The following is a 26,492-nucleotide window of genomic DNA, read 5'->3' on the forward strand; positions in this document are numbered from 1 at the left end:
TTATTTCAAGATTTATATTTCAGTGAAAACATTTTCAAAGGTACCACTGCATTGGCATTGAGTTTTAAGTATGGTTCTTCTTTCCACAATAAGTAAAAAAGCTAATGCGACCTTTAAAGGTCCCATGTCATGCTTTTCCGGGTTATCCCCCGTCCCCTTGTGTTATGAAGGTTTGTATGCATGTAAACGGTCTGCAGTCACAAACCCTCAAAGTGCACCCTGTAACACAGAAAAGACCTGTCTGTGCTGCCCCAGAACGCCTCGTTGGGTTTTTTTCTTTTTCCATTGTTGTCTTCCTGGGTACAGTGGCGTATTTCGGGTATAGTGAACCCCCGGACCAATCCACGGACTTCCTCACACACACACACACACACACACACACACACACACACACACACACACACACACACACACACACACACACACACACACACACACACACACACACACACACACACACACGGCGGGACGTTGCGAGGAGCGGGACACTGTGAGCTGGCTCACTGGTGTGGGGTCAGCGAGACACCGCGGAACTCAGCCTGCGCACACACACAAACTCCCAGCCAGGCTGCGGGTGTGTGTGGCTCATCGGGAGGGGGGGGGGCAGGGGCTCCAACAAGCCGTTTAGGACAGAGTGAATACACATACTATACAGAGCATAGGCGGATTTTGCGGGGGGGCTGTGCCCCCCCCCCCCCTAGTGATTGAAATATGTTACAGCATTACGTCGAAAACTGTTCTAATACAAATATTTCGTATATCAATATTTTAATAAGGTAGGATACTTATTAATACAATAATAATATTGTAGCGTGTTCAAGGAACGAAGTAGTTATCAAATAAGTATAAGATGTGCACAGTCAATGCACTGTTGTTGGGGGGAGAGACCGCCCCTTCCATATGAGTGTGTGTGTACAGCGGGCATGAGGCGTGCATTAGGGGACGAGTTGTGTTCGTATGTGGAAAAGTACTCAGTGCGGTGACCGCTGGCTTTATTGCTACTGTATCCGTAGCACGCAATAGTTGGAACTGTGTACTGACGTCAGTAAAAAAGGTTTGCCCCCCCAAGCGCAAATATCAAACTCCGCCTATGATACAGAGATGCTGTGAGAAACCAATGTGAGTTTGGAAAACTGCACAGTATAAATCTATTCTAGTAGACCTCAACAATGGAATTATGATCAGTAGAAATGGCCATGACATGGGACCTTTAAGCATCCGAAAAAACGATGGAGTATGACAATCCAAAAAGATTGGCATATTGGAACAGTCAAAAGTGAATTTCTTGCACTAGTCCGATGCCCAGGTACCGTCTCCTTTGTATTATAGAACCAGTTTTAACAGAAGTAATTTGTTGTAAAAAGCTTGCAGTAATGTAAAGTTGGGCTGGACGTGTTTAACTATGCCAATTGGAAGTTATTTTGTGCATCATGTATTTTTGCAGGTGGTGTTAAATGTGCAAAGTTGTTCCTCAGTCCACCTGCAAACTCCCTGATCCCTGGAAGAGCAGCAGCCTGCCCGGTACCATTCATGCATCTCACATGCGCCAAGTAGTCAAAACCTCATTTGACCACCTCTAGTGATGACGGCAGATAACAGGAATGTATTCATCCAGCTGCAGGTATAGCTCACCGAGATACGTTCCAGAAGTGTAGGGATCTAATCCCATTTCTCTTCTTCATTTCCCCTCAGTATTGTGAACAACAAATACAGCGAAGTTTAAGGTGCTGAGAGCTGTTGACCTAAAATGGAAATATTAGATGCCCAAGGGTGTATAACATTTATCCTCCCTGGAAAATGTTAAATAAACCGACAAGTACTAGAACACTTATGTTGCCATGAATAAAAGTAAACGCCTATCTTGACATGATTTATGTACCCCAACGTATTTTTCTTTTCGAGAGCCCCAGTTCCTTATTTGTTTTTCCAGATGTCTTTATAAGGACGTTTTCAATCTTGTGATGAGTGGGGGGAAATAATACTAAAGATTTGGTATTAAAGATATCTTTTTATAACCATATCACACATTTAATTATTGCTAGGAATCATCTTTTACATACATTTCCAGAAACAAATCCTTCCGAGCATTCTTGTCTTTTTTATATATGCATTTAAGTATTCATTTGATTATATTTTAGTTTGGTTAACATTTTTGACATTTGTGTTTACAAATGATACGGTTTAAAGTAAAAGTAAAAGTGTTTTTGGTTATAACCCTACCACTAGGTGGCAACATCTGTGTTATACTAATACCAGTTTGTTGCACACTGATTGCAGCATGTTCAACCAATTAAAACGGGTTGAGTAAAGTTAAAAGTTGCAGATTTATATTTCAACATGAGAATGTTTTATTCAGTGCGTTTTATTAAAATGTTCACTCGATCCAGTTCATCACAGTAACAAAAGTGTCAGGTTTCTGTGAAATGTGCCATGGTGACAGTCATTTAAAAACACAAACAAAAAGGTGCTACATTATGCCGTGTATAACTGTGAAATCTCCAAAAACACATTTAATTAACAGTTTTCCCCATAAACCAGAATATCAAATTCAAAAAGAAGTGCAGGTATTAGTAAACAGAACAAATATCAATCAATTCAGAGATTAGTACAAAGTGCAACAAGAGAAAATCCCTTTAAGGGCGTTACAAAGTTATTATGCACAGTTTTGTGATTCTATTGTGAGACAATTATTGTAAACACATTCAGACACTTTCCTTTTGGTCACATTTAAAAATCAATAATATTGCATCAATATATATTTATAGAATTAGCACACTTATAGTTAGATTTGTACATTAATACATACTTTAATGTCTTGTAAAAATTCGACCAAATGTGCCCAAACCAGGGATCGACTCATTTTTAGCAGCATCTTTGGCGCTTGTTGCCAGAGGGAAAGCACCTGATTAGTTAGAAATGTCCTTTTAAAATATATAAATAAATACAGTATTGTAAGGATCACTTCATAGAAACTGGCAGCCCTCTTTAGCAGGTTAGTACCCCACAGACAGTGGCTTATTGCACAAGAGCATCAGGGAACAACTCCCCATTGGCACACACCAATAAAATCAGACCTGACATTCAGTCACTCCCATCCGGAAACACACAACCCGCCTTCCCCGAAGAAATTCTGCATAGAATTCAAAATGGATGACACGAGAGATCACTTTGGCCTTTCTGGATAACATTTCTCTACTCTATGCAGGATTTAAGGTTACTTTTTGGTCAAACCCATTCAAAATGTCCCCACGGAAGAATGTTGAGTGACCCCAGCCAGCGGGGTTGTCTCCTCTTCATCAGTAGCAGCCGTCTCTCCAGTTGCTGTCACGGAGGGCACTGAAGGTGGTTAAGGTCTTTGGAGGCGTCAGTAAACTGGAAAACAAAATAAGTCTTAAAGCTCACCTATTATGCTATTATTAAACAGTATATTATAGGGCCATATCTATACAAAACATGTCTCTGAAGTGTTGCTCAAAACACCAAACAGATCACCCATTGTAGCCATGCCTCATACCCCTCTATTTCAGCCTCGTTACAAAAGTGCTGATTCTGGGTCTGGCCCTTTAAATGTAAGCGAGCTGCTGCTGGCCACGCCCCTTTGGAGCATCCGCATGCAAGCAGTGAGCTCTGTGAAGAGAAGGCTGTCTACCAGCAGAAACTCAGCTAAACGCTGCGTGATTAAACGCCATATCATGTTCCAAACCACATCAAGGATTATTTCTGAAACAGTATGGAGCTCAAACACTTTCTCTCTCTCGTGGGTTTACCACAAGGTGAGTTCCTTTTTATTTCCTGCTTCTTTCCACAGACTCTCTCCAGTACAGGTTAGCTCTGAGTGTTAGCGATGCTTGCTAATGTAAACAAAGACCATATTACTTCCAAAACACATCGCGCATTGTTTCTTATACAGCAACGTTTCTGATTCTGGGCCAGAAGTTCAACGTAAAGCCCGCCCACATTTTAGTAATGCCGGCATGACCGTAGCAAATCTGGATCAGCTCCGTTGTTCCCCCGTTTTTAGTGATGTGGGTACGGAGGAGACGAGAGGGTTGTATTTTCTGACACTTTCAGTCTCCTTACACACCGGGGACACATGTTTATGTATAACACACATCAAAAAGTGCATTTTGCATGATAGGTGTCCTTTAAGAGAAGTGCTTTTAGAGAATACATATAATAATACATTACATTTTGATAACGCTTTTCCTGGTGCTCAAAGCGCTTAAAGGGAAATGGAAACACTTTTCAAACTGCTTTCCATGCGACAATATTACCATTAGGAAATGTATTTATCTAGTCTATTTCCAATGTAAACGATCGAGATACGCGAATTTACTTTTGAAATACGTGCCTAATGACCATGGGCGCTTCCATTGCTCCGGGACTTTTCCAGTGACGTCACTGACTGGCTTCCTGGGCCAAAGCTCAATAACAAACAACATGGCGTGCAATGCACCAGTAGTTTACATTACAAGAAAACGGTCGTCGTCAGGAGTTTATTGTATTGCCCCAGGCTGCACAAATGGATTTTATACAAAGAAGGAAGAAGTACATTTCCATAGGCTGCCACTAAAGGATGAGAAGCTGCTCAAAGTCCAGTCTGGATGCCTGGTTCAATACAAAACATTGGATTTGAAGCCAGGATCTGTTCCCACAATATTCGATTTCTCAACGTATGCAGTCGGGAACACCGACCGTCCCAGCACGTCGGCCGCGCAAGACAATGACAGTGTCAACAAACGTGAAGTTCGAGCCACCAAACGAGTTGCTTCAGCTGCGGAGAGAGAGGTACATATTGCAGCACTACCAGATTACTAGCTCACACATGTATTTACTGACACAGTGTGACCTTATTAATTAACGCAATCGCGTCCAAACTAAATGGTAGCTATTATGACGCACAATAGAGAATTGGGGGTGTTCTATAGCTCAACTAATTAAACTGGCATACACACGCTCATCTGTCGAAAACAGCCCTAAAAAGGCTAGTATTGCTATTGATGGATGGTATTGCAGGACCCAGAGCGCACGGAGCACAGAGCGGACAGCAGATAACGGAATTGCAGTTGTATTGCTTATAGATTATCAGAACATTTCAAAGGGGACACAGCCCCATCGGATATTAACCTATGGATTAACTACATCATCGTTTTTATCGTTGTAATGCCATTGAAGACCAGACAATGAGGAAGGTAAGCCGTTAGCCTGGCGTATGTTAGTACCTAGCGCCACTTGTTTTGATGTACGTTTTTGTGGTTAACCTCGCGAGTTTGTATCTTTCAGTGTTGAGGTGGGCACCGTTAGATTCTGTGTCTCCTTGCGATCATAAACGATGTGTTGGATGTGCGGCTAGGATAAGTAATAAGGGAGCTAGGAGTGATTTTCGGTGCAGTAATAGGTTAGCATTTTCGCTCGGGGCTAATTCAGAGGCTCACTGTTAGCATTGTGTTTTTTTAATTTTTTTATTCCGGATCGTATGCCACTCTATTCGACCGAATCGGTTCATAAGCATAGGCCATGGGATGCCTGGTAATTGTAGATGCTTCCACATCAATGTCATCTCCCGACGAATAGTCAAATTCATCGTTCAAAACGTCGATCTCATTGCAAAATTCCTCCATCGCTGCCATATCTGCTACGTTGTGTTGACTTCTGGTGGAGCGAAAACACAGCCAGTGACGTCACCATTTGGGACTCCCCTAATGGCGGCCGCCTGGTCCCGGAATTCCCCACCCGGCTGGCGGATAATTAATTTTCTTTTGGCGAGTAATATCATATACAATAAATATTACGATCAATATCCATTGTAAAATGAATAAACTACCGGAATATTATAACTGTAATTGGTGTTTCCTTTCCCCTTTAAGGGATTTACCTTCGTGCTGATTGGGCCACCTTGCTGCGAGAGGTGGAGCTTGATGTGCTGAATAATGAGGCGGGGCGAGGCAGGCTGCTGCGGGCCGTGAGCGGGGTGGAAGTGGCTGCCCCCCCCCCACTTTGAGCTTTACTGATTATAGGGATGCCACTACCCCCCCCGCTGCTTCCACTGCTGCTGCTGTTCAGTGAGTGGAGGCTTGTGGAGGTTGCCATGGAGCCCTTGATGGTGGGACTGACGTAGGCGGTGGCTTTTAAAGTCTGCCGTGACATGGAGGAGAAGTTCCCGACGCTCTGGACTCTGTTCTGCAGCTGGCCTGGGGAGGGGACTGGAAGCAAAGATTCAATGAGCGTGTTTCTTTCACGATTCAATAAATCCAGCTCTAGAAATGAGAAACCGTCTTACTGGAGGACTGCAGTCGAGCCAGCCCACTGGACGAATCAAAACTCTGGCTGTTACGAAGCAAACAAAGGGAAGCGCTAGGATTGGTTGGAATGGGCACACTGGGCATGCTGGGAGCTCGGACCAGGTTAGGCATGCTCCTGCGCAGATAATCTGACAAACACACAAATGCAAATAAAAAAGTTAAAAGATGCACCACGGTAGATTTTAATTCTCAAAATACAAATAAACCTTATACTGCTTAGTGTGAGCTGCATGCCTAGAATTTGAACGTTTGTGGCCCTTTTTTGATACAATTGAACTATTCTATGTAGGATTTATGCAGTTACTTTTTGATCAAACCCATATCTGACAGAGACCGACACACAACTGAACATTCATGAAGTAAAAAACTGCACTAGGGCAGGTTTTAATCACTCACTACGGCTCAAGATGGAAATAAATAAACATTATACTGTTTGTGTGCCTGTTGCTTTATAACGATCCCTTGAGACGACATAAAGCTGGCTGTAACAACCTCAGTCAGACATACAGCGCTAATCCCTTCAGACTCTCCTTCTCCAGTCCGAGGCTTTGAGGGTGGATGTACAAGAGGCTTACGCAGAGTTATTATTGGGTTGTAAGGACATCAGTGTGGGTCAGTCCTCAGCTGAGACGCATGATTAAAGAGCAAAGGCGGGACACATCTCAAAGTGAGGAAAATTATGAAAAAGCATATTCAATAGTAATGAATTAATGGGTTTAACATAGCTGGGAGAGTTGGATTAAATATGACTTTGATTTATTTATATGAGGTTAGAAGACTTTCATTTAATTTTAGATTAAGAGGAAAACATGTCGACTTACTCTCATATTCGGCTGGACGCCGTGATGAAGTTTCCCCAAAACAATACGCCCAATAGGCAACACGTATAAACAAATACACACAGAAATATTTCACGTACAAAACATATAAACAAAGAGATAACGGATTAGTACTTCGGACACAGTTCAAAGAACGCAAGGTAAGATAGCATGTCTATCCCACTCTTCTGGAACAAAACATTTCAATGGGTTCAGAAAGACTTATTTCCACCCCTGCTACAAGATTTGGACAATTGCTTTATTGTATAGGTCTATTGCAAGACCCAAACCTTATGAAAGTGCAATACTCGAAAACCTGAATTAATTAGGTTTTGGCCACTTTATATAGACTTTCACAAATCTCCTCTAAGCTCCGTCTTATAGAAAGGGAAATATCTGCTACTAAATGCTCCACCAGCTGGCGTGCAGTGAGAGATGGTAATTTGACCTTTGGTTAATGTGGTTATTACTGCAGCTTAAAAGCTTCTCTAGAGTCTTGGCTTGTTTTTCAAGTCTACTTTTTTCCCTCAATCCAATTTAGTAGTTTCTTAACAACAGATATTGAGTGCATGTTTCCATCTTGATGGAGATTGCACTTCCCTTTCCCTGGCTCTTTGTAAGTCATGGTCACACGATGAATACACGTCCAACATCCAGCTCAGTTTTGGTCTCCACCATCTCCTAAGTTAAATATCTGCCTCTCCTCCTGAATGACACACCAAAGGGTAAGGTAAGAGCATTGGTGTATCAGTTTGATGGGGATTGGTAGAGTTCCCCGTCTTATTGGAAGTTGGGTCACAAAGATTACACGTCCAATATTCAGTCTCCTTTAGCTCCGGTTTAGTCTCCACCATCTTCTAAAAAGCTATATCTGGCTCTCCTACTAAATGCCACACCAAAGGGTATTTAAGCTTCTTCCCCTCCCCTATGAGAGATATATTATCTGCATTGACTTTTGCACCAGTGCTCCTTATTGGAAAAGAGGCTACAAAGCGTTAAAGGGTCTTCCCTCACCTGACCCGGGCCTGAAGCCGTGCTGCTGGGTTTGGAGCTGAGGCTGGAAGGCGAACCCTGCGGAGAGGTGAGGGGGAGTGGAGGGCGGGGTGGACAGGGAGCTGGTGCTTCTTCGCCAGTCTCGGACGCTGGAGAAAGTATGGGAGTGGGGCAGGCGGGTGAGGCGAGGCTGCGCGGGGGGCAGGAGGCCGTAGTCTTCGTCGTCCTCCTCCTCGTCTTCCTCCTCCAGGCCGAGCCCGGCGCTGAGCTGGAAGGTGAAGCTCTGACTGCGGCGGGGGCCCAGGACGGACGACGTGCTGGCATAGTCCTGCCTTAGACCTGGGGGAGCGAGATATGAGAGCCAGCCCCACACACACACACACACACACACACACACACACACACACACACACACACACACACACACACACACACACACACACACACACACACACACACACACACACACACACACACACACACACACACACACACACACACACACACACACACACACACACACACACACACACACACACACACACACACACACACACACACACACACACACACACACACACACACACACACACACACACACACACACACACACACACACACACACACACACACACACACACACACACACACACACACACACACCCTCACACACCCCCACACACACACACACACCCACACACACACACACACACACACACACACACACACACACACACACACACACACACACACACACACACACACACACACACCTCCTGGGGTTAATGAAGCTGAAGTAGTGATGAGCTCTGAGGTCTGGTGACATGTTAGATATTAGAGGGGGGACAGTAGAGACAGACGGTCAGCTGACACAATGACACAGAAACATACTGGAAAAACATGTTCCTGATCAAGTTCAGGGGCCTCATTTATAAAGCCTTGCTTACGTAGGACAAAGCAAATAAATACGCACAGACATTTTCCGATTCATAAAACACTGCGTACCCGCACAGGACTTGCGTACGGCACGTCCTGTGCCGGTTTCCCTTTATAAATCACAACCGACTCGAAATGCGGCGCAGCTTTTGCGGGCTCCACGTAACGCCCAGATTTGCCTATAAATAGTCAAAGAAACACCCATTCATTCATTCATTCCGACTGACTGCATGAAGGAGAGCAGGAAATGAGGACAGAACAGCTACAACAGACGTCTCACACCGTGTCAGATGTTGGTTCTTTTGGGGAGGTGGAGATACATCATATTGTTTGGTGGATGCAGTTTGAACAGAGTAGCAGCATGGAGGTCGGATCGTCACCAGAATAAATAAATAAGTAAATGGCCCGAAAAAGGTTCATGACAAAAACAATACACATCCTTCCTCAGGCAGTGTGTTTGCACCGGGGACAGGAGACCCCCCTTGATGAGAGACTGTAAGAAGTGATCGGGGAGTCCCTCCGGAGTGGAGTCATGACGACTGGATCTGAATTATTTGTTTGTATTTTGTGGTTTGTGTCCCAGCTGTCGATCAGCAACTGTATATCCATAATCCACCAGTTAGAGGAAATACAACTAATGTGTTATATCAGCTGTACAATTGACCACATGGTGTTCTTAGCTTCCAGACCTCCTGTGTTTTACGAGCGACTTTATGCAAACGGCATAAAACATGATTAAACATGATCGTATGTTACGCACCATTTATAAATGAGGCCCCAGAAATTATTTTCCACTTCAAATGCAGGGAAATGTCACCGATCAACTTTTAGCAGGACTGATGGACAATAACATTTAAACAGCCTTTTTAAAACACCTAATTCCATTTGAATGTTATATCATATGACCTTTATTGCTCACCGTTTCTTTGTTTAAAAACACATTTTGTTATGTTTAGATGCCTTTTGGCTTCTGGATACCAGATGTGTCTGATCCAAAAACGCATAGTTCAGGTTGTACTAAATGAGCCATGTGGACAAAATAAAAAATGCACTTAAACTTAAAATAAGTTGAATTTGACAAATACGATTTTTTCTTATATTTCATAATTGTCTGTTTCTATAAGCAATCTTTTTTTAAATAGATTTTGTGTACCAGAGTAGCATTTTATTTTAGAGAGACAGTGTTGAGCCTGAATCAATAAGTCTTGCAATCAGCAAAGTCTTCTTGTTCATCATGATTAATACACCCGTTTCACACAGGAAGAACATGTGCAACTAATAACTATTAACAATGTCTTTGTTGTTGTAATGTGGTGAATAATGTTATGAGTGACACCTGTGTGCAAGTCTAATGTTCTATATTACCCTAACCCAGTTTGGGAACCCCTGACCTTAAATAAAGATACAGCCAGCGTGCAGTGGGACAAAGCCCCTACATGACACACTTGGTCTCAGATCAGGAACTTCATGTTACATCTCCACTGCTGAGCCAAAGAGCTGGAGTGTGTCTGTTTGGAGTCAATAACTTACTCTCCTCCTGCAGGCGGGCCATGACCTGGACGTCGGTGAGGTCTTGCAGTTTGTATCCCAGAGAGATGGAGTCGTCGTCCACCTCTGAAGAGCCGAGGTCGCTGTCCATGGACGACTGCGGGCTGAGGGCGCAGCGCCGGAGGCTGCGGCCTTCTGACAGAAAGAGAAGCAGCGTTAGAAAACACGTCGACTCCTCGTGTCCCCTCTCGTTTCTGACTCGGTGTTAAACAAATGAATGAGAAAAGCCCTCGAGTGTTCTCTGCATAAAGATGAAGGGTCGGTGAGAGATTCAGAATGTATTAAGCACCGGTGAGGCAGAACTATGACCAGAGAGGTCACACCAACCTGCCCCTGCGTAATGATATCATGATGAGAACATAACCCTGCCCGTCACCTGTATTACTCCAATGACTTTATCCCATTTTGCTTGTTTCAAGATTTGGTCACCCGTTATGAGGCTTCACATATTTCTCTTTAACTCTAATGGTCGTTCAGTCTGAACTAGTCTCGACAGTAATAAAACAGTTAAAGCTCCGGATTATTTGGAAATTGTCTGAACAGCTTTTCTGGAATGACTTGCTGATTGTCTTTCAAATTGTGTTTGTAAATGAGCACCTATATTTTAAATGTATTCATCTCAATGGAATTGGGAAGGAGACGGAATAGTTCGCTTTTTCAGAAAATATAACAAAAGTCTGTCTTCCTTTTCTCACAAAGTCTCGAAGATGGAATTTGGACACAGGATTTTTGAGTTTTGTTTTTGTATCCCTGTTTGGACTAGCGCCGGCATGGAAATGAGCCTCGGGATAAAACGCCTCCAGTGAGCCCCCTGAGGCTCATACACACACCGAATCCTCGTTCCCTGCAGCGACCCCCCCCCCCCGCTGAGCCTGGAACATTATTTATTTCCGTTACAAATAATGCACAAAAGGCTGTGGCCCGGATTTGATTTCGGCGAGTGAAGCTGCATATATTCCCTTACTCCCACGAATTGAGTGATATGTAAAAAGCTTGTTGCTGAGCCAGTTCTACACTCGGTGTCTGCACCTCCTCTGAAGCGCATATTCAGTTTGATGTTCTGTACAGTCTGAGGCAGGGAAAGCAGGGAAAGCAGGAAGTGGGAATATATAACATATACAAGAAGCAGCACTGAGGCTTACTGTGCTGCGCGGGGAAGAACGTGGGAGTCCTCTCAGAAAAGGGGGAGTGATCCTTCCCTACAGGACTCATCGTCCGGTGGTGGAATGGGGAGGAGAGGGACGAAACTGAGGGGGGGAGAGCAACAACTGTTACTTTAATACCAGGGATATTGGATTTAAAATGTTTTGAGTCCACGTTACCGTGTCTTTCCGATGACTGGAGGGTGGAGGAGGGTTTGGCACAAGGGGAGGAAGTGAGGGGGGACACTCCGGCCACTCGACTCAGAGGAAGGCCGGGGGAGGAGGTGGGAGAGGGGCTGGACAGGGAGCTACGCCACCTGGAGACTGGGGAGGGAGAAACAAGCAGAAGGGAGGATTTTAACAAAATGCATAATCGTTAGGCAAAAATCTGGATTTTATTTAAATTAGACGAGATGTTGATTTATTGATCCCCATAGGGATAGTCAGGTGTAATAGCAGCAACAGAATGAGTGAAACATAGGTAGTACACGTGAGAATAAACACAGGGATATCAAGAATACAAAGAAGAAGAATAAACATGTACAGTGCATGACACACTAATAGCCTCAGACAAGGGACTTGTCTCTATTCTTGTTTTGCTCGATCTCAGTGCTGCATTGGATACTATCGACCATGATATCCTATTGCAAAGACTAGAGCACTTAGTTGGCATACAGGGAACTGCTTTAGGCTGGTTTAGGTCCTATCTATCTGAACGCTCTCAGTTTGTACGTGTTAACGATGAATCTTCCACGCAAACCAAAGTTAGCCATGGAGTGCCACAGGGCTCAGTGCTCGGACCTATTTTGTTCACATTATATATGCTTCCGTTAGGCAATATTATAAGGAATCATTCTGTAAACTTTCATTGTTATGCGGATGATACTCAACTATATTTATCAATCAAGCCTGATGAAATTAATCATCTAAATACAATTCAAGACTGCCTTAAGGACTTAAAAACGTGGATGACCTTATGACCTTTTTGATGTTAAACACGACCAAAACTGAAGTTATTGTACTTGGCCCGAAGAATCTACGAAACAAATTATCTAAAGACATACTAACTATGGATGGCATTAATTTGGCCTCCAGTGAGACTATAAGGAATCTTGGTGTTATATTTGATCAGGATTTATCCTTTAACGCTCACATAAAATCAATTTCAAGGACCGCCTACTTCCATCTACGTAACATTGCAAAAATCAGGCATATCTTGCCTCAAAACGATGCAGAGAAACTAGTCCATGCATTTGTTACTTCTAGGCTGGATTATTGTAACTCTTTATTATCAGGGAGTACCAAGAAGTCAGTTAAGTGGCTTCAGCTGATTCAAAATGCTGCGGCTCGTGTACTAACCAGAGTTAGGAAAAGGGACCACATTACTCCTGTTCTGGCTGCCTTACACTGGCTCCCTATAGAACACAGGATAGAATTTAAAATTCTTCTTCTCGCCTACAAAGCCCTTAATGGGCAGGCGCCATCTTACCTTAAAGAACTCATTATACCCTACTAGGGCTGTGCATCTTCACTAGTCTCACGATTCGATTACGATTATCCTGTCAACGATTCGATTCGGTTCGATATCCCGGTGCATCACGATTCATACCAATGCGTTGCATCCTCAATTTTCTATATTACTGCACATGGCTTATTTTTCATCAATGCATACATGCAGTAAATACAGATGAACTCTCTTTTTATTATTTAGAAAGTGCTTCAGAAATCAATAACATAAATGTCTTGACATTAATTTATAAACCAAAATAAATGAATTGTATAGGTCTAGCCTCCGTGTGTGAAGTTGTTCCATCCTCAAAAACAAAAAGATAATGCTTCTGCAGTCTAGCTGCAGCTTCTAGCAACAGTCTTCTGTTAAGAAAGGACACTGAATGTCCTGAATGTGGCATCACACACAGGACTTGAGTCTGAACACAGCAGACAACAGGAGTATTTACAACAGCATATACAAACAAAAATAGTGCATGTGGGTGCACACTTACATTCTCTGTCTTACTGTTACATAAATCCCATGAATGTATGAGATTAAATTAGCTTCATTATATCTCAGTGATTAAGTGAATAATAAAGTTTCTATCGGGTCACTATCAGCATGTCACTCATTTTCAGGGAGGGGGCGGGGCTTGGAGGAACGGAGAGGAGACGGTGATCGCGGAAGCTTTTTTCCTCCTGCCTTCACAAACTTTACACACGTATATATCGTCTGAAAATTGCTAGAGGACATTCATACTTTGCAATCCAAGACTTAATTAAATCCACCAAAAACCTGACATGATTGTAACGCGATTATTTTTGAAAAACATAAATCCCTGTCACACTCCGTGTCGCTGCGGCTCAGAGACACAGGGACCCTGTGTCTCTGACACGGAGTGATTGAGAGCGGGTCCTTCTGCTGTCGGTTCTGGACTGGTGTTCTTGTGTTGGTGGATAAAGCAGACTGCTCCGTGTTGCTATGCCGCTGTCACGTCTGTTCCCTGATCTCTGCGTCACCGACCGATTTGATATTAAAGTGACAGATGTTATAGTAAAGCCGCGGCCGGAAAATCAGGAAGCAACGTTACTACTCTATAACCGATTATCTTCCGTCACTGCATCGAGACCGAATCGTCCACGTCCGCATCGCAATGCATCGTAGAAACGATTATTTTCAACACCCCTATACCCTACTGTCCTACTAGGGCATTGCGTTCCAAGAATGCAGGGTTGTTGGTTGTTCCTAGAGTCTCTAAAAGTACAATGGGAGCCAGAGCCTTTTCTTATCAAGCTCCACTTTGTGGAATCAGCTTCCAGTTTGTGTTCGGGCGGCAGACACCCTATCCGTTTTTAAGAGTGCGCATTAAGACCTTCCTTTTGATAAAGCTTATAGTTAGGGCTGATTAGATTCAGCCCCTAGTTTTGCTGATATAGGCTTAGTTTGTCGGGGGACATCTTACTTCTTCCTTCTCTCTGTCTATACCTGTGTCCTCATGTTCCGATTAACCCAGCTTCCCCAAATGTCTTTCTTTTTGGTGTCTATATACGCCGGGATCCGGAGTCATGATCCTGCGGTCCTGTGCCCTGGATCGCGAGTCGTGGCTGTGGTCCTGGATCATCGGTCCTGGATGGATATCCTCGTGGATTCATCTTCCTATTATACACACATGCATTTCCAAACATTTGGACTACCTATGTTGCAAATGTATTATCTTTTCAATTTACACACGGCATCTATTGCACGTCTGTCCGTCCTGGGAGAGGGATCCCTCCTCTGTTGCTCTCCCTGAGGTTTCTCCCATGTTCCCTTTAAACTGTGGGTTTTCTCCGGAAGTGTTTCCTTGTACGATGTGAGGGTCTAAGGACAGAGGGTGTCGTATTGTCATACTGATATTCTGTACACACTATGAAGTCCACTGAGACAAATGTAACATTTGTGATATTGGGCTATATAAATAAACATTGATTGAGTGCATCAGGAAACTAGTGATACTTCTTCACTTTTGACACATTTATGTTATAGCCTTATTCCAAAATGGATTAAATTCATTATTTTCCTCAACATTCTAAACACAATAACCCATAATGACAAAGTGAAACATGTTTTTTAGATTTTTTTTATGTACATACAGTGGGGCAAAAAAGTATTTAGTCAGCCAGCAATTGTGCAAGTTCTCCCACTTAAAAAGATGAGGCCTGTAATTGTCATCCTAGGTACACCTGCACTAGTCCAGTAACTGGGTTACATATGGAACTTTTTGCAGGCAATGTGCTGATTCAGGCTGTGAAGATCCAGAGTGGGTCTGAACTCTGTCTTCTTGGGAACCTGTTCTCTGTCCTGAACGCACCGCGGCACGCTCTCGGGGGCCGCGCACCCCATCTTAACGCCGTCTTCACACAGACTGTGAAATGCATCAATCGGAGCTATTACATTAGGCGAGGTGTGTTTTCTGAACAACACGCCGGCCATAATGTCCCTGCACCCGCATAGCGCTTTGACAGCACTTCCTGCGGTTTATCACATGCTGCCTCCTTTACTGGAGTTACAACTGGGGCGGCGAGTGGAGAATTGTGTTGCATAATGGGTGCCTAATTAACCTCGTATGAAACGGACATTATGGGGAAATGTGGAATTGTGGAGAGAGATTACTCTTACTCTGGGATAAATGCAATCGCTTTTATTGAATGCATTGTTCACACACACATCACTCTAGGACTAGGGTTACAATATGTAACCTGAATGGAGGAGGGACGCTGCAAAACTGGAGTGAGTAACCCAGTCTCAGTGTCCTGTCCATCCACAGCTGAGCTTCCATTCCCCATAAAACTGTGTTAGGGGACATGTAAGCAGCTAAGAAGCTGTAGTACTCTCTGGTGGCCTACTCCGCTGTCAAACCTTCCATAAAAAGGAAGTTTGGCCCACGGGGGGCTGTCACAGAAAGGGCTGATTTTCTACTGAGGTCCTTGAACGCACCGTCATAATGCCGTCTCTTTGAAACGGACATTATGGGGTAATGTGGAATTATGGAGAGAGATGACTCTTACTCTGGATAACACACACACACGAAGAGGGGGCAGTACTGTGCAGCTGTTACCTCACCATCGCTGTGACTGCCACTCACTGCTCTATTCAACACAAAGGGACAAAGCTAGATTCAACACAACAAAGCTACTCTCACACACTGTACCACACAGAGCAGAAACTTGGGTTTGCAGCTGTGATAGGAATATCTTGGGAATAAAGATTTATAAAAGATACAGGAAGAGGATTTCACTCTATTACCTGTCAGTGGGAATATAAACCACTTAAAAGCTATGAGATGGGGGGGGTTGCATTCCTTTCATAACTGTTTCCATGGCAACAGCTCTACATTTTCACTGGTGGGAGGCTTCCTGCTAACAGCGATGCATATAGAGTGCTTGCTGCACCGCTCCTGATGTAACGTCTATTACTCTGACCCACATATTAAGGAGACCCCCACCCTAAAAACAAAACAAGTGTGTTACATGCAGTGCCATTCATCAATCTAGATTGTTCTGGGGTTGCGATATGCTTAAAGTTTTCAGTTTTTAGTCTCATATTACGATTTAAATATAACAGGGACATATTGTCGAAAATTGAAGTAGATGGTATGTAAAGTGTAAACAATCTAAACTGATCCATCTAAAAATCTGTCTGAAAATGAGCTGATCAGATTTTGGCCACTTTTTTTAACCAATCATCTCTCAAAGGGGCGTGGCCAGCACATGCTCATTAGCATTTAAAGCTACAGACACATAATCAGCACTTTTGGAACAGGGCTGAAACAGAGGGGATTATGGGATGCTACAATGATCTGTTTGGTGCCCAACACGTCAGAGACATGTTCTGTATATATCTGAGAGCTAGAATATGTTGTTGGAAAAGAGTATAATAGGGGACCTTTAAGGCAGCAATGTCACTTTTTCCAAGAAGATGTCAAATGGTTGAAATGAAGTTTATTGTCCAGTGTTACTCCAAGGTATGTAAAGCTGTCAACTGTTTGGTTATTGATAATGGGGTGCTGTGGTGTGGGGGGGATCAATAATCATTTATTTCACTGACATTGACGTGGACATGGTTGTCCTCAAACCATGTGGTGAAGTGCGTGATGCTGTTGTAGTAATCCAGGACCACAACATCATAAAGGATGTCTGATTCTCAAGCACTGGATTTCCCTGCACACTTCAACCCCACGCAACACTTTTAAGATGTTAGCCAGACACTCATGATGGCTGGATCTGAACAGTAAGCCTATGAGCCACCATGACCTGACCATTGTAAAAAGAGCAGTCCAGCAAAAACACCGCAGATAAAGATTTTCAGTTTTGTCACACAGAAGTGCCCACGCAGGTGAGTGGAGCTCAGTCTCTTCTCATTAAAGGCTTCAGGGCCAGACACACACAGTAACCATGACGGCTGGTATATTCTAAAGGAAGCTCAGCACCCACACATACAGGTCACATGACCCAGGCCTGATCTGCTTAATGCTGGCAGACTGAACCACTGATGACAGCAGAGGGAAGAAGCTGCTCCAACTGCAACCTGGGGAGCAGTGCTTTTACATCAAGTCACTTTTCATTACATTTCAAAGCTTGAACAGTTCATCAAGAACATATAATTGATAGATGGAGCAAATCTCCCACCACAAACAAAAACACAATTTACAAACCAATGCATTCTGTTTTGCAATACAACACATATCCATCAGACAAACACATGACATGTTTCTAATAAATCATGTTGGTGGAACATGGGGCATTAGTAAAACAGGTTTAGTTCATCTGTGGAGTTCTGGCAGCGAATTAGCTCCATGAGTTGACTCATTTGCAAAATAAATGTGTAACGGCCCGTCCACACGGCGGCGTGCGTTGAAGCTTGCCGGCGGGCGTGTCTGAAACTCGACCAATAACCAATCACATGAATCTCCCGCCCCTGACACACAAGCAGCGGTTTGATTGGCTAGAGCTTGTACTGGCATATGATTCGATTGGCTGACGCCTCTGCCGAGGCGTCAAAAGTTGAACATTGCTCAACTTTTGCAGCGAGCCACGCCAGCTACGCTCCACGTCGCTTCCCACAATGCATTTCGGCGAAAAGTGACGTCACCCCATTCAAAGTGAATGGTGAAGCTTTCAACGCACGCCGCTGTGTGGACGGGCCGTTGGTATGGAGAAGCACACGGTGGAATACTCAGCTATAGCTCATACAAGCTGTAGATGGGAAGGACACTTCACAGATGTCACTGTTCTTTGTCTCCGCTCGAGGCTACATTAGCCTCTTAGCATGAATCTGGCTAAACAGTCAGTGATCGAGTTGCATTGTGGGTAATGTAGAGGCTTCTTGTTTGGTGAGAGAAGAATGCTTGGAGAAAGGAATATGTTACCTTGGTTTTTATATTTTGCTGCTTAAAATTAAATATTTGTTGATACAAATCTTTCATTTGAAAAAGTGAATAATCCAGCAGGGCAAAGCTTTCTCATAAGTCATTTTCTGCATGTAAATAATCGCAAAAAGCCTCCCAAAGATTGACTTGCAACGTTTGATGAAATGAAGCCAAGCTCAACAGGGAGCAGTAAACCAACCAAAAAGATAGTTAAATAAACAGTCTTTTGAGCATAGAAATATGTCCACCAATATATTTTAACAACCTTTATTCACTTCAAGTCTCATTCTATTTGATCACATTAATGGTAAACTCTAGAAAAGGACATCAAAGTGTCAGACGGCCTCCTACACAAGCCAGCGGAGCATGTAGCTGTGAAGTCTAGACGAGAAACTATTTAACGGTTCTTCCCTGGCCAACATTTATGTTGTGTCAGCGAGCGAATGTGTTTTTTGGCAAGACGCCTGAAAGCAGTGTACATCGGTTTAAAATAGCCTGGAGGACAGAAGCATCCTCTCAACTCATCTGCTGGTGAGAAAAAGATCTTACGCAATCAGAAGGGAACACAAACGTAAAGGAAAAGAGAAATACAAAGGTAGGGAAATAAAGGAACCAAAAAGGGCCACATAATGATGCCAAATAATCAGGATGATGTGAGTCTAGGTGGTCACAATCAGGACGTCTGAACAACCAATACGCCCATCATATCAACCAAAAGTGTCACCACAAAAAAAAAGAAACGCCAATTGAGACTGAAGGATAGAAACACCCACACACGCAGAAACAGCTATTTAGGTGCACTTGATACCATGAGGAGGATGAAATCTGCAGTGCATCATGGTCATTTCAGGTCAATAGGGACATTAGCATGTGCACTAGCATGTGTGCAACTAAAACATGTTTAACTTGCTGTGACTGCACATGTTTTACTGGTGTAAAATTAAATAACACCAGCCATCTTTTAAATCTGCCATCTTAATCTTTTCACCACAAAAATATAATAAAAAGATGTCTCAAAATGTACGTGTTAAAACCATAGACTGTATACAGCATGTGAACCCTTTGGATTCTCCACACATAGCGTCGTGTGTTCTTCCGAACAGCTCAGCGTTGGTTTCATCTGTCCACAGAACATGTTGCCAGTCGTGCTGTGGAACATCCAGGTGCTCTTTTGCAAACTGCAAACGTGCAGCAATGTTTTCTCTGGACAGCAGTGGCTTCCTCCGTGGTGTCCTCCCATGAACTCCATTCTTGTTCAGTGTTTTACGTATCGTAGATTCGTCAACAGAGATGTTAGCATGTGCCAGAGATTTCTTTAAGTCTCTAGCTGACTCTCTAGGATTCTTCTTCACCTCATTGAGCATTCTGCGCTGTGCTCTTGCAGTCATCTTTACTGGACGGCCACTCCTAGGGAGAGTAGCAACAGTGCTGAACTTTCTCCATTTATAGACACTTTGTCTTACTGTGGACTGATGCACATCAAGGCTTTCAGAGACACTTCTGGAACCCTTTCCAGCTTTATGCAAGTCAGCAGTTCTTAATGGTAGGTCTTCTGAGAGCTCTTCTGTGCGAGGCATGGTTCACATCTGGCAATGCTTCTTAGGAATAGCAAGTTCAAAAGTGGTGTGTATTTGTTATAGGGCAGGGCAGCTTTAACCAACACCTCCACTCTCGTCTCATGGTTGGACTCCAGGTTGGCTGACTCCTGACTCCAAGTAGCTCTTTTTTTTGTGACCAACTTTTAATTGTTGTTGTTTTTTTTGCCCTCACAAAAGGGACTTGTACAGATACAAATGATATAGACTATACAAAAAGAAAAAGAAAGAAAGAAAAAAAAAAATATATATCAGGGTTTCCGTTAGCCGGTAATTACCGGTTTTTAGCTGGTAACATTTATTAAAAACCGGTAAATTCAAAACCTGCCGGTCAAAATGTCTGGTAATAATTAGGGAGGCTCCGATCGATCGGCCGCCGGTCATTATCGGCCGATATTCACTCTTAATAGTTTGATCGGTGCTCTCTGTAAAGGCCGATCAGGAGAGCTGGATCTGATCGATATGGACATAAACGCGAGTGAAGTGTAACCGGAGCGAGAGAGAGATCAGATCAGCTGCTGAGTCTGACCGAGACACGCAGCTCTGCAGGATCACCTGAAGCCCCGCCCACTGTTTAGCGAGCTGCAGAGCTGCATGAGAAACTGACGTGCTGTCAGGAGAGAGAGGGAGGGAGAGAGAGAGAGAGGGAGAGAGAGGGGAAAAGAGAGGATCCGTTTCTCCCGTGTTATTATTCAAATGTAATGTAAACTTCTGAATAATGTACGTTATCTACTACAAGTAGTTTGTTTGAATGTAATAATTATGTTGTTTGTTGTATCATTTATTGAAAAATGAATCTGAATTTTTCGATCTGTTACGATTATAAACTGAAGCAATATAAAATGAGCCCGTGAACTGAGTTTTAAACTGAAGCATATCTGCTCATAGTCCGGTAATTACATGCTAATGGAAACTCTGCTACACAACTCTTATTATTATTGAAATATGACCGGTAAGTTTCAAATTAGTCCGGTAAAATAAATTCTGCCCGGACATTTGACCGGCGAGAAAAAATCCTAGCGGAAACCCTGATATATATATATATAGGGAATCCCTTTCCCATGCCACCCCGCCCCCCCCCTCTTCCCACCCATCTTGCCATTTCACAGAAAATCCTACCTGATGTTTTTTAGCAATCGTCTGAGTTCATCTATATATTATAGCATAACAATTTATAGCATAACAATTTATAGCATAACAATTTATCCACATAAAATACTTTTTTTTTTCACATAACATTTAATCTGTTTAAGCTGAATTGCGATTAACTCCTAATAAACCACAATTGCACCAAGGTGTGCGTATATGTACAATCATCATTTACATGAATGATATTACCCGATCAGCAGCTCTTTGAATAGCCTCTAATGTTTCCCCCTTAGCCTTATTAGCAGAAGCGATTGACAGCTCTGAAATTAGTAGGTCATGGAAGGATGATATCCATTGCTTAATAAATAAAGTATGTGGGGGTTTCCATCGTATTATATACTATTATCTTTTTGGCTGCTGTTAGACCAGCGAAAAGCACCCTTTTCTGATGTTTCTGTAGGTCAAGAGAATCATCATTCAACCATACAATATTTGGGAGCAGGGTATGTGAACTCAATAATCTCAGATACAATGTCAATAACCTGTTTCCAGAACGTTCTTACTGCAGTACATTCATAAACCATGTGTACATATGTGCCAATAGTCTGTTGGTTACAGAGAAGGCATAGGGGCTTGGAATCATCCTTAATTGACAGCATTTTCTAGTTGACAGGTAATATCTGTGTATAATTGTATACTGTATCAATTGGTGATTGTGGTTACGCGATGTTAAGGAGATATTATTCCATATTCTCTTCCAATCAATAGTCTGCGTATCATTTTTTAGATCTGCGTTCCATACTGCAGAGATGCCAATATATCCGGTTAATTTATCTTGCAGTTTTTTATATATATATGAAGTAGTGCCGCTCACACTGTTTGGACTTAATATGACCTTAACCAATTGATGTGTTGGCAGAGGTTGATTCCAAGGAACTCCATATGTGCGCATGGCGGTACGTAGTTGTAAATAGAAAAAGAAGGAAGAGCCAGGCACAATATCTTTCAATTCTTGGAAGGACATCAAGCCGTTGTCGTTGGTTATGTCAGAAAGATAATGTATTCCTCGGGTTTGCCATTGTGGGAATTGGATTGCTTTTTCCCCACTACGTAGTAACAGGTTATGAAATATGGGTATGTTCTATGCCAATCTACAGACCAATTGCACAATTTCTCCACATGTTTCCACACTTTCACGGCTTGCCCAATAATTGGTCCAAATGTTTGCATACAGTCATATGGCGACATGGCAGAAAATAAGACATCACCAAGTTTAAGGGGATAGACTATACTTCTTTCAATTTTAATCCAAGGTACATTGGTGCTTTCATCAATCCAGTTTTTCAAGGCTCGAAGCGTGAAGGAATAATAATAGAGCTCGAGATTGGGAACATTAAGGCCTCCACTGTTTTTGTCATATTGTAAAACTTTGTATCAGATTCTTGGGTATTGGTTTTTCCAAATATATATATATATATATATATATATATATAATATATAATACTCCAATTAGCTCTTGAAGAAGTCTTTAGCCTAGGGGTTCACATACTTGTTCCACCCTGCACTGTGAATGTTTACATGGTGTGTTCAATAAGAACATGAAAACATATACTTGTTTATGTGGTATTAGTTGAAGCAGACTGTTTGTATATTGTTGTGACTTGGATGAAGATCAGAACACATTTTATGACCAATTTATGCAGAAATCCAGGTAATTCCAAAGGGTTCACATACTTTTTCTTGCAACGGTGTGTGTGTGTATATATATATATATATATATATATATATATATATATAAAAACGCACAGCCATATGTTCAAACTAAATCAAAAAGGTTTTATATCACTCTCAGACAGAGAGCATCCGTTTTAAAACAATATGGCAACAGCCAACAGATTTATTTGTAGTACAATACACACCCAAAACTCCTTTTCTCCGCACACAGCCTCTTACCTTGTTCCAGTCTGAGGCACAGGGATCTCCGGGCGGCCTCCACCTCAGATCTTGGAGATTCCAGCGCCTTCCGGCACCACTGCAGAGCTGAGAGGGAGTTATCCGAGCACTCTCTGGATTTTGAGGACACATACAGCCTGGAAAGAGAGAGACAGAGGAAACGCTAAATGCTAGTTAAACAGGACAATGTAGATTTCACTTTTACACTGACGTCTGGATGCTAACACAACAGTTCATTTTGAGCAGGTTTACCATGCTAACCATGCTAATAGCACCAAGTCAAGCTAATGGGAATGTCATTAGTTCTGGAAGTACTTTCAAACGCAGGGTGATTATTTTCGGCTAAAATGAATCACAAAGTAAAAGGTGCCAATGAAGTGGTTGTATCACAGAGTAGACACGTTGTGGCAGTTTCTCATTTGATCTCGACGTTGCGCCACCAGCTCATCTCCTCCTGAGACAGAAACACCTTTCCTCCCGGGATAATGTGATGTTAAACTTTTCAGATTGGAGAATGTGCAGCTCAGATTATTCTGACAGCCCTGAACTCCCACTCCTCGATTCTGCTCTGAAGGCAACACGGGGGAGCTGAATTATAGATTCAAAAAGCTACACTGACATCAGGTGAGCCCACAGATACTTTCCCTTAAAACAAGGAGGGCCTGCAGTGTGAGGATATTGAAGTAAAATATGAATGCAAATGAGCTACAGTGCAGAATCATTCAGATTATAAATACAAATCAGTGTCAAATCGAAAAGAAACCCTCAACAAAAGCACACCATGATAACTTCAGACATGTGGGAATGTATTGGAGGACAGCTCATAATGGCGTTTAAATGATATTCTGTTATGTGACTGTGATGTGCTATGTGACATTTATTTAGTAACGTGTCATTTGCATGTTGTTGTTCCCTTTTATCCGTTCGCCTCCATCTACTCGTCTTTCATTATGGCTCCCTGTGGGGTTTTGTGCACGCGCTGGTCACTTCTCCCTCTGCAGCACATCAGCAACATGTCATGAAGTTCATCTCTTTTTCAGTGGAATAGGACAACAAGTGAAGTGACAGGGTATAGTACTTGTCTTACTTGAAGCAAATGTAAGACATAACAGTGACACTAGCTCATGGTAACTGATGTTTTAGAGCATGGCACAACCCCATTTAGGGTTTAAGGAATTCCTGTGTGGCACCAAAGAGAATGCACCAATGTAAAAGCATCCAGCCAATGGCACTGTGATGTGAATGTGAGGAAGAATGGCAGCTTGGTGCAGCCATGATGACAGACAGGCCTGATAACAAGTGGTGTTGGTGTGTGTGTGTGTGTGTGTGTGTGTGTGTGTGTGTGTGTGTGTGTGTGTGTGTGTGTGTGTGTGTGTGTGTGTGTGTGTGTGTGTGTGTGTGTGTGTGTGTGTGTGTCTTTGTCTTGCAGGAGGCTGGATCTAGACACAATGAGAATCAGGTGCAATTAGCAGGAGAAGCCTCTAAATCACACATGCGGGACTTTGAACGCAACACATGGTTGGAGAAAAGCAACATTTACCAGGTTTCGTCGGACTCGTCTGAGCAGCACAGAGAATCAAAATCCAAAAGTTCCAGCTCGTCCAGAACCGACGGCTCGGAACCGTCCTCCGCCGCTCCATCCCCGGAGTAGAAATAGTCGAAAGGCTCCTCCAGGGAGGACCCCAAGGACGACTCACACAGCAAGGTGGGCACTGGGCTGGGGAGGCAGAACCCCCCGGTGCCTGCGAGCATTTTCCACGGGGAAGGAGGCAGCACATGCGAGCGCGAGCAGCTACTCGCGCGGGTCCGGAGCAGCTCGTTTTGCCACTCCAGCGTTCGGACGAGCTGCTGCAGTTTCTTCACCTCCAGCTCGGCGTCCACGGTGTTGCTGTTGCAGTCCACTTCCGGAATTATAGCGGAGTTCAGAACCGCTGCCTCCATTGGACAAGAACACAATACTATAAACGGTTGAATGAGAGACGGGGGACAGGTAAGCTGCTGCGTCTCACCTCGCTCCTTAAGACTGGCTTCTGAATTCCGGTAGCGGGAGTAATGTGCACGGCACCCAATGGGAGAGTACTCCACCCCTCCATCACACACCCCAGCCTCCGCCTCCTCATCATTACACGCTGACTACAGGTACACACTGCACCTGTCGCACTATAAATCATGGTAATATCCAAAAATAAAAACCGTTTAGGATTTTATTTTTACCATAATGTACCATTTAAAAAAAACGAGCTCTTCTTCGTATTGTTTTTAGGAAATCGTTGTTTTAAGCAGGCGTAACCAACCATTGTTACCTATTTGTCAGCCTCAATTAATGTAATTCCCTAATCAGATAAAGGTGTATTATATTGAGCAGAAACACGCCTGATCAACATGTGCATTTGCCATCTTGTGGTTGAAACTGGTAATTACACGACATTGAACATCTCTTTATCTGCATAGCAGGGTTATTTATATAGCACCTTTCAACTCAAGGCAATTCAAAGTGCTTTACAACAAATTTAAATAATAATATCATTAAGAAATAGGCATTTAAAAACAAACATTGAAAAGCAAAGAGCATAACATAAAACAAGCTGATATCTATATAAAATAGTCAGACATTACATGAATAAGTGTTACAGTGCAGTGAGATAAAAATAGTTCAATTAAAAGCATCGGCAAAAAGAAACGTCTTCAGCCTGGATTTAAAAGTATTGAGAGTTGCAGCGGACTTGCAGGATTCTGGGAGTTTGTTCCAGAAGTTCTGACTTGGGACAGAAAGCAGACCAGAAGACCTGAGAGTTCTGGATGTAGCAGGAGATCAGAATAAACCATTCAATGTTTTATAAACCAGCAGCAGTATTTTGAATTCTTTGACAGACAGGAAGCCAGTGTGAAGACCTCAGAACTGGACTGATGTGATCCACTTTCTGCAGCTTTCTAAGAGACCTGTGAAGACACCATTGCAGTAGTCCAGTCTACTGAAGATAAAAGCATGGACAAGTTTTTCCACATCCTGCTGTGACATTAGTCTTTTAACCCTAGATATGTTCTTTAGGTGATAGTAGGCTGATTTAGTAACTGTTTTAATGTGACTGTTGAAACTCAGGCCAGAGTCCATGACTACACCTAGATTTATTGGCTTTATCTGTAGTTTTGAACATTGCACACTGAAGCTCAGCGCTAACTTTTATACGTTCTGCCTTGGCTCCAAAAACCATTACCT

The 26,492-nt window shown here is 43.0% G+C and overlaps 1 protein-coding gene across 4 annotated transcripts; it reads right to left on the bottom strand.

Moving 5' to 3' along the window:
* Positions 1 to 25,373, bottom strand: LOC117461449 (SLAIN motif-containing protein 1-like). Of its 4 annotated transcripts, none has more exons than XM_034103314.2 (10): positions 24,816 to 25,373; positions 23,276 to 23,412; positions 11,920 to 12,063; positions 11,740 to 11,844; positions 10,580 to 10,729; positions 8,135 to 8,452; positions 7,124 to 7,135; positions 6,281 to 6,430; positions 5,876 to 6,203; positions 1 to 3,372 (listed from the first exon to the last, which is right to left on the bottom strand). In XM_034103314.2, the coding sequence occupies exons 1-10, from the start codon at positions 25,214 to 25,216 to the stop codon at positions 3,297 to 3,299; spliced, it is 1,821 nt and encodes a 606-aa protein (XP_033959205.2). In that variant the 5' UTR covers positions 25,217 to 25,373; the 3' UTR covers positions 1 to 3,296. The 4 variants fall into 4 exon arrangements, with proteins under 4 accessions (XP_033959205.2, XP_033959207.2, XP_033959204.2 ...); XM_034103316.2 differs by lacking the exon at positions 7,124 to 7,135 and adding an exon at positions 8,887 to 8,929 and having other exon boundaries at positions 6,281 to 6,327; positions 10,580 to 10,732; XM_034103313.2 differs by having other exon boundaries at positions 612 to 3,372; positions 10,580 to 10,732.
* Positions 25,374 to 26,492: the final 1,119 nt, after the last annotated feature.

The sequence above is a fragment of the Pseudochaenichthys georgianus genome, chromosome 16 (assembly GCF_902827115.2).
Source record: "Pseudochaenichthys georgianus chromosome 16, fPseGeo1.2, whole genome shotgun sequence".
NCBI classification, from domain to species: domain Eukaryota; kingdom Metazoa; phylum Chordata; class Actinopteri; order Perciformes; family Channichthyidae; genus Pseudochaenichthys; species Pseudochaenichthys georgianus.

Bases quoted from the DNA above. Each gene is read 5' to 3' on its own strand.
- LOC117461449 (XM_034103313.2), bottom strand. From the start codon at position 25,216: ATGGAGGCAGCGGTTCTGAACTCCGCTATAATTCCGGAAGTGGACTGC. The intron at 23,413-24,815 runs GTAAATGTTGCT...CTCTCTTTCCAG, and splicing joins GACGAGTCCGACGAAACCTG to GCTGTATGTGTCCTCAAAAT. The intron at 11,845-11,919 runs GTAACGTGGACT...TCCCCCCCTCAG, and splicing joins CCAGTCATCGGAAAGACACG to TTTCGTCCCTCTCCTCCCCA.